Source organism: Myxocyprinus asiaticus, chromosome 47, assembly GCF_019703515.2.
Source record: "Myxocyprinus asiaticus isolate MX2 ecotype Aquarium Trade chromosome 47, UBuf_Myxa_2, whole genome shotgun sequence".
Lineage (NCBI taxonomy): Eukaryota > Metazoa > Chordata > Actinopteri > Cypriniformes > Catostomidae > Myxocyprinus > Myxocyprinus asiaticus.
Genome location: NC_059390.1, coordinates 4,307,662 through 4,323,760, shown reverse-complemented (window position 1 = coordinate 4,323,760; position 16,099 = coordinate 4,307,662). Strand labels below are relative to the sequence as shown.

Here is a 16,099-nt window from a genome sequence, read left to right as displayed (position 1 = left end):
CGGTCACCGTGTTTGTGAGCTCCTCCCCTTTCAGGCAGGACCTACCACCACACCTCTTCTATGTGCGGCTCTGAGCCCACATGATGTGCTTGCCACATGTTACCTCCCCTCCGGGCAGGATGTGGCCTCCGTGGGGTCTTTTCCCCCTGAAATATAGGATAGTAAAAGAACACCTTCCCCGGCGCATATATTGAGTGTTAAAATGACCCCAGCCGAATAACTAAATACTCTGTGGAGAGAAAACATAGAGAGAAAAGGCCTTGGCTGGCGTGGCCTGCTCCCATACTAGATACATCTCTTCCCCCCAGAGATGTGGGGAACTATACAATGTTTTTTGGGGCGTTGGGGGAGGCTACGTGCAGACCGGTACACCTGCTACTACGCACGCAGCAGCCTGCTTGCAACGGCAGTCCACGTAACACAGTTCAGCTAGTTGTGGCATTTCATATAGGGACCACTAGTGTCACTACATCGACACAACGTTGAGTGAGTGACAGAAGGGGAACTTCTCGGTTACTGTCGTAACCTCCGTTCCCTGATGGAGGGAACGAGACGTTGTGTCCCCCCTGCCACAACGCTGACATACCCGCTGAAATGGCCGGGACCCTGTTTTGGCTCCTAAGCACAAAACCTGAATGAGTGGTTGCGAGCCAGCTCCTTTTATACCCGTATGTCCAGGGGAGTGGCATGCAAATTCCACTCGCCAATTCTCATTGGCCTTTTCTCAAAGAACTGAGGTGTTCGGGGTTCTCAAGAGCGACCCGTAGTGTACTACATCGACACAACGTCTCGTTCCCTCCATCCCTCCATCATTAAGCTATATTAAGGACCTTTTATGCACTGAGATTTTATTTGCATGACAATTAAGCACATTTTCCTAATTAACATTAAGCGAAATTCTCATTTCTGTAATGCATAATAAATGATGCTACATTTTTCAATTACCTGATGAACTGTTACTACTACCCTAAGAACCTAACACCCTTCAATAAAATGTGGTCCCTTTCTGATTTCCATTAGGACAGCAGTAAGCAAAAGCCAACAAAATAAACATTGAAATAAGGGTATGCAAGTCATATTTTCCAGCCACAATTTAAGTAGGCATCTTTGTCCAAATAAGCCTTTTACAGGGAGCTAAAAACACCCCCCCAAATATAGGCCACAGCATGAAAGTTCTCAATGGTAATAATATGTTGTTTTACAGCAAAATATCATTGATTACAAGTATATACAAATCTCAAGAGATGTGAAATTGCTCCAGCAATATTATTAGAATTTTTTGTACATTCAGAAACAACAAATCCCAAGGAACTATGCTTTACTTCAATTAAATTATTGTCCTTGACTTAAGATAAAAAATATAATCCCATGCTGATGCCACTGTTTTTCTTAAACAAAATAATAACCATCTTGCATAATTTTATGACATAAAACATTAAATACTGTTTTAAAGATATGGTTAAAAATACATTGACAAACTAGCTGTGCACTGCACCAATGGCACAAACTAAGGCTGAGCAAATTTATGATTACATTGGGGATAAAAGGTCCCCCAGGGTTAAAAGCCCAGTTGATCTGATTTTCTCCCAAAACACTAAATAACAACAAAAACTCCCATAGTACTTTCCTAAACACCTGATTGTCACTATGCACTGCAAAATATTGAGATCGTAGCGTGAAATGTCTAAAGCTTTATTTTGAGGCAATTTGATCTAATAATTAACATTTTTTAAATGTTGCAAATTAATGTAGCTAATGAAAATCCCTGATATGATCACATCTATTTTAAGACAAAATACTTATCTGTTATTTTAGTTTTGTTCAAGGTGATTCAATCAAACATTTTCAAAAACTGTCCAATAAGTCAAAGGATAGTATTTGGGGTAAAAGGCCCCCCTGTTGCATGGGCTAAAGGCCCCCCATAAAACACATTGTTTTTCTTAAGTGAGGGGAATAGAAAATGTTCAAAATAGGCTTACATTGACCAGTCCAATCACAATGGAGATTAATTTGTATATAGAATACTTTAATAATTGAGAAGTTATTAAATGCCAAATGTAACTGAAATGAACAGGAAATGGTGCATCCTTTTCTTAAATAGTTATTTTGAATAATCATTATCTTAATTTGTTACTCAGAAAAGCATCTTGCTGTCTCACAATTATTTGCATTAGTTTATATATGTTGCCCTATAATTATTGCCCCTCTATTTACACAATATCACTATAAACCCCCCTGAGGGCCTTTATTCACAAGCGTAAGGGCCGTTTACTCCAAGAATGCTATCTTAAAAAATAATAATAATAATTTTATCAAAACAACCCTCTGTTATTATTATTTTTTTCACACAAATTATGTTGCTCCATCAATATTCAATAATGATAAATTTAGTTTTTTCGATCTTGATAAATTTTGTGACCAGAAAAAGCTAATTCTCCTGAGGGTGTATTGCTACCAATATAAAATTAAGCAACACTGTGATTTACATCGCAATATTATGAGAAGCCTTTTTTATTATTTGGCCAATAAATTTCCTAAAGCCTGTGTCAATACACAGATTTTTTGCTTGTCTCACGACTCGCGAGTTTGACAGCGCTAAGACAGAAAGGTTTAAAACTATTTTAAACTTCAGCATGCAGCCAAAGTTGGCTCGAAATTCTTTGGTGTTCGTCATCACTCAAAAATGTTTACAGAAATCCCCATGTGGCATTTTTAACATACCGGTAATAAATTGTATATGAAAACTCTCCAGCCTGGTCTCGTGAAATTTACATGAACATGACAGCATTTTTGCAATTCAAAATGTATGTGCTGTATAACACATTTGGCTGCAGGTTTCCAGTGATATGTCCAGCTGGGGGCGCCGAAAGCAAGAAAAATGGTGTCTTATTCACACATGGTTTTAAGGTGCATTTTAGATTTTTTTTTTTTTTTTTTTTAAACATACCTCACTAACCTAAAACATTTGCCTGAACTTGTTTTTTTTTCTCCCCTTTTTCTCCCCAATTTGGAATGCCCAATTCCCAATGTGCTCTAAGTCCTCATGGTGGCGTAGTGACTCACCTCAATCCGGGTGGCGGAGGACGAATCTCAGTTGCCTCCGCGTCTGAGACCGCTTTACCGTGGAGACAGCACATGTGGAGGCTTCACGCTATTCTCAGTGGCATCCACGCACTCACCATGCACCCCACCGAGAGCGAACCACATTATAGCGAGGAGGTTACCCCATGCGACTCTACCCTCCCTAACAACTGGGCCAATTTGGTTGCTTAGGAGACCTGGCTGGAGTCACTCAGCACACCCTGGATTCGAACTCATGACTCCAGGGGTGGTAATCAGCGTCTCTACTCACTGAGCTACCCAGGCACCCACTAATAGTGTTTTAAATATAAATGAGACGTTTAAAAAAGACATCCTTACCTTATCAGTGCCTAAACCTAACCATTAGTGTTTGAAAAAGCACATCTTCTGAAGTAACCACATCATTTCACACCTCTTCCATGACTCTGTCATGTCACATGTCAGTGTAAGTTCATGACTGGACTTGAACCACAGTCCTCTGACTCCAAGTTGGATGCTCTATCAGGTGAGCTACCACACAAGCTATTCTTATTAGAATAAGTGTATATTTGTAGGTGGGTATGTAATACAAGTATTAAAATGTATTGTTTTTCAAAAGATACATTAGAGTAAAAGTGTGTCAATATCATAAAATAGCAGGGTCCGAGTAATAGAGAGAAAAATAAGTATTTATTAAGTCATAATCAGCCATTAATGTCATGATATGCGTGAAAGTGAATAAAACACAGTTGTTGTAGCGCCTCTACTGTTAATTTCACCTAGAAACTATAGGGTACTGTACCTGGAGACACATTTTGCAAAAATGTATACAGAGTCACGTTTTCACTAAGAGACCAGATTCTCCTGTATAGTTAATAAATAAACTGTATGCTTTTGATTATGAATTTTTATATTGGTGCATTGAAATGATTCAATATAATTCTTATTTAGTGAAAACAGTGTGGGCAACATGTTTAGTTAGATTTGTACTGTGTTTTAATGTTTTAGTTAATATTTAGAATCTACTTCGCAACAATGGATGTTTGGTTGGTTCATCATGGTTCCCCTGACGAAAAACAAAATCCCCTTATTAAGCCATTTCAGAGCAAATACATAAATATAGTGATATATGTAAAACAAAAGCAACAGGGAATAGGACTATTCCAGGCCCGGAAAGTGCAGTGAACCACTCAATTCAGCAACTTTCCATTCCTATTAGGACTCAATTAGCATTTAAACTTCTGAGACAAAGGTATGCACTCGCTTTACACCGTAAAGTAGGAAAATACTGGAGGAATCAGCCTTTAAATCTTAACAGTACTTTCTAAATGGGTTGCGCATGCATTTATAATTGCTAAAGGTTCACCATTTCAACTAAAGTCCAGCTCTTCGAGTGCCCAAGAGAAATTGAAATCCAATCACTCGTACCTCAATATCCAGGTATCCAGGAATGTTACACCGTTTGGAAAAGTGTTTTCCTTTTTCTGAGCTAAAATATACAGGAAAAGTGATTTGGGATTTATGTGAAAAAGCCCCATTTCCTGTCAAGGGCAAAGCTAATGTACCGCTGCCAAATTGGACACCCAAACAGGCCACAAGCATTTCCTCTGAGAGGGAAATGAGAGCTGCTGCTTGCCATGACCTTCTACGAATCATGTCACCATCCCTGGAACCCCAATGGTTTTTATTCTAATATTTTCACTGTTGACACAGCTGCAAGACTGACAGATAAAACAGAGCGCTAAGAACCAGACTCGCTTATGTTTTTCTTCATGCAGACTGACAAAATATCACGTTATATACTGTATGCTACTAAAAAAATGGTATCCGGATGGCGAGCAGAAATCTGTTCAGTATCATAGCGCAGCGTTATGTGACCTACATCTGGGCTAGCCATAATGAATTGGGTTTAATAAACATATCTTAAAGTTGTTTGCTAAGCACTGCAGCATGGGAAAGGAGCTGAAGAGTTGTGCATGGATGGTGTCAGTACGGAAAGCGACTTTTGCCTCACCTAATCCTTAAGTGCTGGCATGCATTTTTAACCGCATGCTAGTTAAACATTAAAAGGCTTCTGTGAGAATGTGCGTCATTGTCTGCTACATTAGAGACTGGCCACACTGGCGTGAATGAGGCGGCAACGTGTGTGTGTGTGTGTGTGTTTGTGATGAGGAATGGAGAGCATTGGCCATGGCAGTAAACCATTAAACACAATGGAGTCCTTTTCCTTTGTCTCAAAGTCTTGACTGGTTCCACCAAGATAACATTATCCATTCAGGAAATAAGGAATACAATTATGTAAAAACACCATAGCTGAGGAAAACCATTTATTTTCACAAACGGAAACCTAATTGACCATTCGCTAAGCTCCACCCCCCTTGGTTACTGTTGCTCGCTAAGACAAGCTTCATGGGACGCCCAATAGGACTGAATTGGAGATTTCCGGAAACAGGGTGATTTTCAGTAAAATGTGCTCATTAAGTGGTCAAATTGAAATGGATATTATTCTTTCAGTATGTAGGCTGGATTAAAGTGTGATGATGCAAAGCCATTTGCCGTTTTACTTGAAAGGTGATTTGTGTCATTTTTTTCAGTGTTAAAGTACTTTCATGTATCCTAGTTAAAGAGAACACTTTACATGTAAGACATTTGTAGGCTTAATCATAGGTAAACTTTTTGAAAACTAGGTAACTATTTTTGCAGTATTTTTGCAGTGATGCTGAAGACACAGAAGTTACACTCTTCACCTTTAACAAAACTGTTAAATAACACAGACAATTTTTTTAAATGGCAGAGATCATGAATCAGAAGCGATGCCAATGCAAAAAGCATTGTGAATGAGTCGACCTCCCAACACTCTCAAACTACATATATTTGTATATTTTACAACAGCCTTAAAATATATTGTCACTATATCTCTATTAGTCAATAGTTTTATATTGTACGTATTTTTTCAGTCTGATCTCATGAAAATTAAATGACTGTGGCTAGAGGTATACCGATATATCGGTTTAACCGATTAATTGGTGCCGATAGTTGCTTTTTGGAACTATCTTTATTATCAAAAATCTATTTCAATAACTGACGTTAGTTTTTTTCATAATTCTGTAATTTTTAAAATAAGACCCCCCGGTGTTTTTCCGGATTTTTTATACTTAAAAGCATTATGCACCACACCTTCATTTTTTCTTGTTATTATTGGGATTTTGGTTGAACAATAAACTCCAAAAATTTCAAGTGTAGACAGTAGAGGTGTAATGATATACCAGTTTTACTGATTAATCAGTGCCGATAGCTGCTTTTTGGAATGTTTGGATCGTTATCTGCAAAAATCCATGCCGATAATTGAGATAAGAGCCCCTGGTGCTTGTTTATTCTTAAAAGTCCCATGCTATGCACCACATCTTAATTTTACCTAGTTATAATTGGGATTTTGGTTGAACAATAAACTGCATCTGGGATTATGTTAGACTTTTTGTCTGTACCCGTCATAGTAAAGAAAGTATACAATTTTTTTTTTTTACATTCTATCAATCGATTTTTAAAAACTATCGGTCGATTACTTGTTATCTCCCTTTCCCATCACCTTATTTATATCAGCAAAATCCACTATCGGTCGACCTCAAACTGTGGCTACATCTCTGTAAAATTATATTACGTGGTTCCTTACACACTTTAGGACTTGTATCTCAGTCATTTGCATCGCAAATGCAATGCTCTATCAGTGCAACTCTGTAATTGTATTGCGCCCCACCGAGCAACCAGCCTGAATCGGGCGGGGGAGGAGTGTGACGAGGAGGAGGGCGTGGCCGGGCCGTGATGGAGCACGGCCGGCGCTGAATCAGCTGATCAGCGGGACAGCGAGATAAGGGGCAGCTGGAGACGCCGGTTCGAGAGAGAGATGCACGCATGTGTGTCTGTGTCCTTATGTTTTATGTTGTTTTAAGTTAATTTATATCATTAAAGTTTATGTTTATTGTTCAGCCTTTTCCCGGCTCCTTCTTGCCCATCCTCAGACTGTTACAATAGCATTGTGTGATAAATTGATAATCTGCCATTTTACTCAGCATTTACGTTAAAGGGAATAAAACATGTTGTTGCAGCACCTCTAGTGCTACGTACAACGTAAAAATAATATTGAAAAACATTTAGGTACTGTATAGTGACGTGATTCTACGAGACCAGGTTGTCATTTTTAATTTGGTTACGTCATTCGCACTTCTTCTTGGGATGAATAGTTTATTCACTCACAGAAAAAATTAATGTACCTTTTTTCCCCCAATTTAAAAAGGAATGGGATTTTTCATCTTGTTGATTTGGTTCATGGCTAACAACTTGATTGAATAACTTCCTGATATCCCTATGAAGAAAATGAATAGGAAAAATACCCAATGGGCAGACACTGTTGTGCTCGGCAACAGTTATGGTGGTCAATACAGCCACAAAAACATAACTGTTGTTCCAAAAACATAGCAGAGTCCTCATCCTGGTACCTGAGTAGGTGTGTCACCTTACCTTGGGGATGGCCAGCCTTTCTCCCTTTTCCGGCACCTCCTCTGAGTCGGAACAGGTGTGTCCTTCGCTGAAGGCCAGCAGGGGGCTCAGGCGTGGAGGGCAGCGGTGGTGCAGCGGTTGGAAGGTGAGTTGCGTGCTCAGCAGGTTACTGACGGCCCGCAGCGTGCTGCAGGTATTGGGCGGGAGGGAGGGGTCTGCTAGCAGATCTGAGATCAGACCGTGGGCCTCACCCATCACAGCAATGTCCACATTCACACTGGTGCCTGAAGACTGAGGAGGGAGAGAGAGAAAGAAAGAGAGAGAGAGAGAGAGAGAGAGAGAGGAAGTTAGAGCAAGGGAGAGAGTTAAACAGACAGGTAGCAAGACAGAGAGAGAGAGAGAGAGAGACAAAAGAGAGGGAGAGAAAGAAAAGCAACGTTAGCTCATCTGCACCTCAGCGGTGACGCGATGCAGCACTGACGTAACGGCACACTGACGCAAAGAGTGACGCAGCACTGCTACACACGAGGGAACGAGAGACAGAAAGAGAGAGAGAGAGATTTTGAGGGCAAGAGAGAAGGAGGTCACTAGAATTACAGGAGAAACAAGCCGATAGACAGAAAAAGGAGATGTGAATAAGAATGAAACGTTCACAGGAGCGACTAAAAACTAAATGTTTTTCATTTCGGTTCGTTCTGAGCAAAAACTGTACTTTTTCGTTCCGGTTCAGAAGTTCTGCAGCCTTCTTTCCAAAAGGTTAATGGTTAGAAAAAAATAAAAGAACATTTAATAACGTTCTTTTTAATATGGCAGTACTCTGAGCTAAGTGGAGGGTGAAATACCAATTGCAGTGCTGCCAGATCTTGCAAGAGTAACAACCAACCTGGTCTGGAAAAACAAGCCCAAAATAAGCCACATGCTTCTCCAAAATAAGCGAAAATAAGCAATACATTTTTTTTCTGTGTGGTGGATTTATCGGCATAGAAATCATAACAAGCAGTAAATTAACAGTTAAGTATAATTTTATTTACAGATCTGCTTCTGATTCAAAGCCCGGCAGCATTAAATCTGTTTTAATGCATCACATCTACAGTAACAATAATTCAGTAAAGACTTGGACACAACTGAGAAATGTACTTTTTACCTCCAATTTGTTTTCCTTGTATCTGGATTAACCATGCATGTACTGTATACAGTATGTAGTAATTATACATAGTTGTTAAAAAGATCCTTATTCATAGAATGCAACATCCACAATGGGCAGTTAGACAAAGAAATGTGTGATGCAGCAGTTTCCTTCAGGATCAAAGCACATGTTTCATTTTTTCGGGCAACTTGAAGTGGTGAAGTTCCAAAAATGTACTGTGATAAACCCTTTGGCTTTTAGTTTCATGAAAAAAAAAACAAAAAAAACAATGATTGGAACAAAATTATCTGGTTATAACCAGTTACCAGCATTTAAAAAATATTAAGTTTCACTCCGGAACAGTTGAAAATCACTTGTTCCAGTTTTTGGTTACATTCTGCTAAAAATTTAGTTCGTTTTCCCTGGTTCACAGTTTCATCTTACTCTCTGTCACTCTCTATTTCTCACAAACAAGTGTCTGAAATTGCTCCCTATTCCCTATATAGTGTGCTATGGCCCTGATTCACTGATTTCACAATTTGTGCATGCTTCCCTGAAATGAATATGCAATTTAGAGGCGTGCCTCAAAATGCACAAAATAAAGGCCGGTATCGATGCAAATGAATTAAATTACACATGCAAAGTGATATATCCCACCTGAGAGTCATTTCAGAAACAGAAACAGAAACTGCGAGATCAAAATAATACGACTCAAAGGCATTTGAGGTAGGTATTTATAAGGTATTTATCTATTCATGCTGTGCATTATGCTGTTATTGTGGCAAAACAGAGACTCTGAAAACAGAGAACACAGAACAACTTTAGATGACACGCAACAGTTTTATTAGGTTACTTTAGAACTTTACAAAATAATAAATGATAACCTGATGAACACAGAACCCTCATAACTCTAACATTAAAATAGCCTATTGACATGTTATGTCCAAATTATGTCATATTCATCATGTCATATTTATCATACTTGGGGTTTGAAATTCAGATTTTTTTTAAGTATACATCAGTGGTGCGATGGCTTAACATGTACATTATATTTTATTTTTATCTTTGTTAATTATGAATTAAAGCAATTTCGTCATCCGCTCAGCATTATTTTGAAACATTTTAAGAGTCACACACAAGTATTCTCAACAACTACCCTAACTAGCAATGATTTTATGATCTTATCATATTATCCTATACATAAATGTATTATTATTTATAATAATAAATGCCATATTATATATATATATATATAAAAAAAAAAAAAGGTATTATTTAATGAGAGCCGTGCAAGTAAGTGAGCGTGCATTTGGTGCAATTACCACATGCAAAAGCCTCATTACCAACATTTTTGCACGTGTAGCTTTTTGCAAGTAAATCAACCACACGACGCGAAAATAAAATTTGATAGATCATTTGCACAAGCAAATTAGTACCCATTATTTGGGATCTCAGTAAAAAATTTATTACCTACATAGTTCATACTTTCATACCCGTATTGCATTATGATTTATAGACACAACTTGCAGCTTCCTGTTTTCTGAATATGCATACTTCCATACTATAAAGTATGCCAAAATCAGTATATCAATGGAGTAGGGTGTCCTCAGTATAACAGTAGGTGAGAAATACCCAGATTACCTACAACACACGACGAGATTTAGAAGTGTATTTCAACTGGACCCTTAACTAAGTCTTAACCTCGTGCGACCCTGTGTCCACATGTGTGGACATTGTATTTTGGCTTCGCTATATGCGACGCATCATTTAAATCAATTTAAACTGGCTGAATACTGTCCACAAGACTCCACACTGTCATTTAAGGCTTAAATTTCTGATGCATCGCATCACATGACACAACAGCATGACGTCAATTTCCGTGAAGTGCTACTAAGGGTGCAGCACCAACAAAAGTGCCTCTGGTAAGAAACCTTTAAGTTTTTTGATTGAAATCGCCTGGACACAAAATAAACTATTTGATGAAAAAAATCTATAGCTTAGTATTATTTCACAGCTTAGACCTGCTGTCCACATATATGGACATCAATTTTTAGGAAAAATAAAATTTGTTCATTTATTTATTTTTTGCTTGTTTATTAAATGCTACTAGTTACAAATCAAAAAGGAAATGGAAAAAGCACACGGCAGTCATGCTCGGGTCTCAGGAGGATAATGCAACAGGAGTTGAGAAGACAAGATATTCAAAACGTTCAATAAAATACTTCAGTTAAATAAAAAATAAATAAGCTTTTTTAATTTTTTTATTTAAGTAGTATATACAGTATATACCAAGTAAGTTGTTCCTTGTGAACAACTTTTACCTTGTGGAAAAAAGTGTGTTCCTAAAGAACACTTTTTTAACGGCCGAGAAGTGTGTACTTCATCAAATGCAGTACATACGGTACTCTGATAGTATGCAAATTTGGACGCAACTTAAATTTGCACTAATAGAACTGTACTTTCCTTCTTTATAAGTCATTAATTGGTTAAAAAATTGCATCAAAATATACCAAGCCAAAATTACAGGGATTTGTGATGAGTTTTTTCCCATTAATTAAATTTAATGCCAAGGTTTTTTATCATTCCTTATTGACTTATTTACTGAGGTAACATTATCGTTAACCAGGAAGCTTGCTCACTGTGGAAATGAACATTTGAGTGTAACATATTCATCCTAGTCTAATCAATTAATGTTATTGATTATCCTCATAAGTAGAGCTGACCATTAGGAGCAACTACAGTTGAAGTCAGAAGTTTACATACACCTTAGCCAAATACATTTAAACTCAGTTATTCACAATTCCTGACATTTAATCGTAGAAAACATTCCCTGTCTTAGGTCAGTTAGGATCACTACTTTATTTTAAGAATGTGAAACATCAGAATAATAGTAGAGAGAATGATTTATTTCAGCTTTTATTTCTTTCATCACATTCCCAGTGGGTCAGAAGTTTACATACACTTTGTTAGTATTTGGTAGCATTGCCTTTAAATTGTTTAACTTGGGTCAAATATTTTGGGTAGCCTTCCACAAGCTCCTCACAATAAGTTGCTGGAATTTTGGCCCATTCCTCCAGACAGAACTGGTGTAACTGAGTCAGGTTTGTAGGCCTCCTTGCTCGCACACACTTTTTCAGTTCAGTCCACACATTTTCTATCACATTGAGGTCAGGGCTTTGTCATAGCCAATCCAGTACCTTGACTTTATTGTTCTTAAGCCATTTTGCCACAACTTTGGAGTTATGCTTTGGAGGTATACTGTCCATTTGGAAGACCCATTTGCGACCGAGTGTTAACTTCCTGGCTGATGTCTTGAGATGTTGCTTCAGTATATCCACATAATTTTCCTTCCTTATGATGTTATCTATTTTGTGAAGTGCACCAGTCCCGCCTGCAGCAAAGCACCCCCACAACATAATGCTGCCACCCCCATGCTTCACAGTTGGGATGGTGTTCTTCAGCTTGCAAGCCTCACCCTTTTTCCTCCAAACATAACAATGGTCATTATGGCCAAAAAGCGGACATTTCTCCAAAAAGTAAGATCTTAACCCCCATGTGCAATTGCAAACTGTAGTCTGGCTTTTTTTATGCCGGTTTTGGAGCATTGGCTTCTTCCTTGCTGGGCAGTCTTTCAGATTATGTCGATATAGGACTCATTTTACTGTGGATATAGATACTTGTCTACCTGTTTCCTTCAGCATCTTCACAAGGTCCTTTGCTGATGTTCTGGGATTGATTTGCACTTTTCGCACCAAACTATGTTCATCTCTAGGAGACAGAATGCTTCTCCTTCCTGAGAGGTATGATGGCTGCGTGGTCCCATGGTGTTTATACTTGTGTACTATTGTTTGTACAGATGAACGTGGTACCTTCAGTCATTTGGTAATTGCTCCCAAGGATGAACAGACTTGTAAAGGTCCACAATTTGGCTGATCTCTTTTGATTTTCCCATGATGTCAAGCAAAGAGGCACTGAGTTTAAAGGTAGGCCTTAAAATACATACACAGGTACACCTCCAGTTCAGTACACCTCCTATCAGAAGCTAATTGGCTAAATGTCTAAAGGCTTGACATCATTTTCTGGAATTTTCCAAGCTGCTTAAAGGCACAGTTAACTTCTGACCTACTGGAATTGTGATAGAGTCAATTAAAAGTGAAACAATCTGTCTGTAAACTATTGTTGGAAAAATGACAAGTGTCATGCACAAAGTAGATGTCCTAAACGACTTGCCAAAACAATAGTTTGCTAATATGAAATCTGTGGAATTGTTAAAAAATGAGTTTTAATTACTTCAACCTAAGTGTGTGTAAACTTCTGACTTCAACTGTATATTATACAACCAAACTGAACAAACACTTAGTGTCATAATACCATCAGTTGACAATGAATGTTTAATTACAAAGTCGTCATTAATATCATCAGTACAGTACAAGTAATATTACACATGCAAGTAAAGTACATGTGTATGTGACAAAGTTATTTTTAAACATTGTCTGAATTATCATTCATTCCTTCCTCATTTAGTGAACTGTGTGACTTTTACTTTATAAATAGTGAATGAGTGAACGAATGAGCGTTTACAGACACAGCGACAGTCCTTCCTTACCAACCTTCAAAAAGAAGGCAAAAGAACAGAGTATTCAGACAAACACAATGAGAGACAGAGAGAGAAATCAAAATCAGTAGACAGACTGATGCACAGAGAGAACAGACGAAAGAGAAGACTAACTCGCATTAGGCCATATTGCTGGTTGAAGAGGGCCACAGTCATTCCGTATTCAACAAAGAGAAACGTCTACAAAACTCAAAACATTTTCAAGACAGGCAGCACCTGTTGAGGCATATGGGTTCACAAGCTGTTACATACTAAGGGGCTGTTCACACAAAAAGCATTCTTGCATCCAAAACAGCCAGACAGTGCAATGAAATGGAACAGAATGCAGATGTCTTGTGTTTTTGAAAGCTGAAATTCTTTTAGCTTGACACAGTGTCTTAAAAACTCAATCTCAGAAGTAAATGCAGTTTTTTGCAGTCAACAGCTAGACGTTTCAAAAAGATTTTAAAGAGCCATGTAAACTAGCTACTCGAGCTAATTTACTCTGTACCAACCTCAACAGCATCTTTGTTCTGTGAAATTTGTATAATACACCTAAAAAATTAAAGAAAGTACATGTAAAGCAAATTTACAGGAAACAGACTCATAGGATATTTACAGCTGGGCCTACCAGAAAATGTTTGTTTACATTTTTGTCCTCCACACAAAACTCATTCATTCATTTTGCAGGTCCATGTGCCACTGACAGCACCGAGTATGTGAGGCTTACAGATGAGTGGTTACTATAGCAACAAGTTGGCTTCAACGGGTCAGGTTTGCACTCTGTGCTTGTGTTCAAAACACTCAAGTATTAACTGCTCGCTCTCATCTTACTGTATCGGATGTTCTTCTATAATATGCTCTTTCTAGTGAGGTCACAGACCCCTGCATAGACACTTCACACGGGACACTACCCTCAGTGAATAATGCAAAATCACTCAGTTGAATTACATAAAAGACATATTGGAAGGGAGCTGCCTGAAAAAATGGTACATGGGGGCTTGATGAGTAATAATTCAAAGCTGCACACCAAAAAAGGAAATTGCTGCTGTCATGCAGGGGAAAATGAATAAAAATAAGTACTCTCGTATTCTAATCTTTCATCCCGTTTTGAATTATTAAACTCATGTGGGCTTGTAGCTTTGGCAAAATAGAGCAAATAACATTTTGATTCAAGTCTGTCGTGGCCAAACCTAACAATCACACAATCAATCAGACTTCCTCTAATAGTTTGATTTTGACACATTGGGTATGTTTGGAATGGCATACCACCATACAACTGGTACAATTTCTGCAGTATTTAGTATGTTTTGTATACTGTACACAGTATGCATACCCATTTTCAGTAACACTTTAAAATAAGGTTGTATACAGTATGTTAACATCAGTTAACAAACTAAAAATTAACAATAATGTATTAATTTTGGTTACATTTTAATTTCTACATATACTAATACATATATTACAATTTTCTATATGAATGGAATACCTAGATGGCCTGTTACATTTGCAATTGTTTTTTTTGCAGAATTTGCACTATATAATAGAGTACACTGTGCTTGTACTGTATTCCACAATGCAATGCGTTTGACTTGACCTCCCTTTTCCTGGTTAACTAAACCAGAATTAATATCAACCATGATCTTTCTCTTGACTTCTTATTTCATCAGACTGCAAAAGTTTATATAGGCTTACATAAAATTGGATAAAAAAATCTAAATAATGTAACTGTATTTACAGTATGCTCGAGAGGATTTCTGAATTGGGTTATTGACAAATAAATAAATAAATTCTATGTCAAGTGGTTTGACAGTCAATTAAAAGATATTCAAATACTTTCCTTGCACCTTGAATACATGAAAGTGTACACAACTTAGTCATTAATTAAAAAAAAAGTTCTCAAACTTATTTTTCAAGGTAAAAAGTATTGTTTTGCAAATATCTTGTTTTATAAACATCTTGGACATGAACAAAATGTGCCTTTTTTTAAATGTCAAAATATTTGATATATTTCTTCAAAAACTTTTAAAGGGTATTCTCTGTTTTATTTATTATTATTTTTTTATTTTTACGGGATTTTTTTTTTTTTTTTACTCTCTCCAGATTGTTAAACCACTTAGGAATTCCCAATGCGCTCTAAGTCCTCATGGTGGTGTAGTGACTCGCCTCAATCCGGGTGGCGGAGGACGAATCTCATTTGCCTCCGCAATCCTTGTTGACGGTCTCAAAAGCTTGTTGAGCGTGTTACCACGGAGACATAGCTTGTGTGGAGGCTTCACGCTATTCTCTGCGGCATCCACACACAACTCAACACGCGCCCCACTGAGAGCGAGAACCACATTATAGCGACCATGAGGACGTTACCCCATGTGACTCTACCCTCCCTAGCAACCGGGCCAATTTGGTTGCTTAGGAGACCCGGCTGGAGTCACTCAGCACACCCTGGATTCGAACTCACGACTCCAGGGGTGATAGTCAGCGTCAATACTCGCTGAGCTACCCAGGCCCCCCACTTAGGCTTTTTTAACTGTAACCTCAGAAGAAAATATCAACATGACTTTGAACTCAATTTCAACATTTTCATCATAGTAGAGGTGTATTCAAGTAACTGTGTTGTGTGAATTGCATTTTTAATGTATTTAGTAATAACTTAAATGAACAAGCAACGCAGTCAGGTTGTGATAACCATGTAGCATACTACTGTTTGAAATGTTTATTGCACACTGTGTACTATTTCACAAACTATTTAAAACAACTTTATGTATATGTATACCACCCACATGTTTTTCTGAAAATATTTATTATTTTTATCATTCTTTATAAAC

At 37.8% G+C, this 16,099-nt stretch overlaps 1 protein-coding gene across 5 annotated transcripts in view; it reads right to left on the bottom strand.

The window, feature by feature from the left end:
• LOC127436506 (cGMP-inhibited 3',5'-cyclic phosphodiesterase 3A-like) overlaps nt 1-16,099 on the bottom strand; it is a 127,071-nt gene that overhangs the window by 29,216 nt on the left and 81,756 nt on the right. For all 5 annotated transcript variants that reach the window (XM_051690733.1, XM_051690730.1, XM_051690732.1 and 2 more), the window contains exon 3: nt 7,576-7,845. In XM_051690733.1, the coding sequence (XP_051546693.1) occupies nt 7,576-7,845 (270 nt within the window). The remainder of the gene's footprint in view (nt 1-7,575; nt 7,846-16,099) is intronic.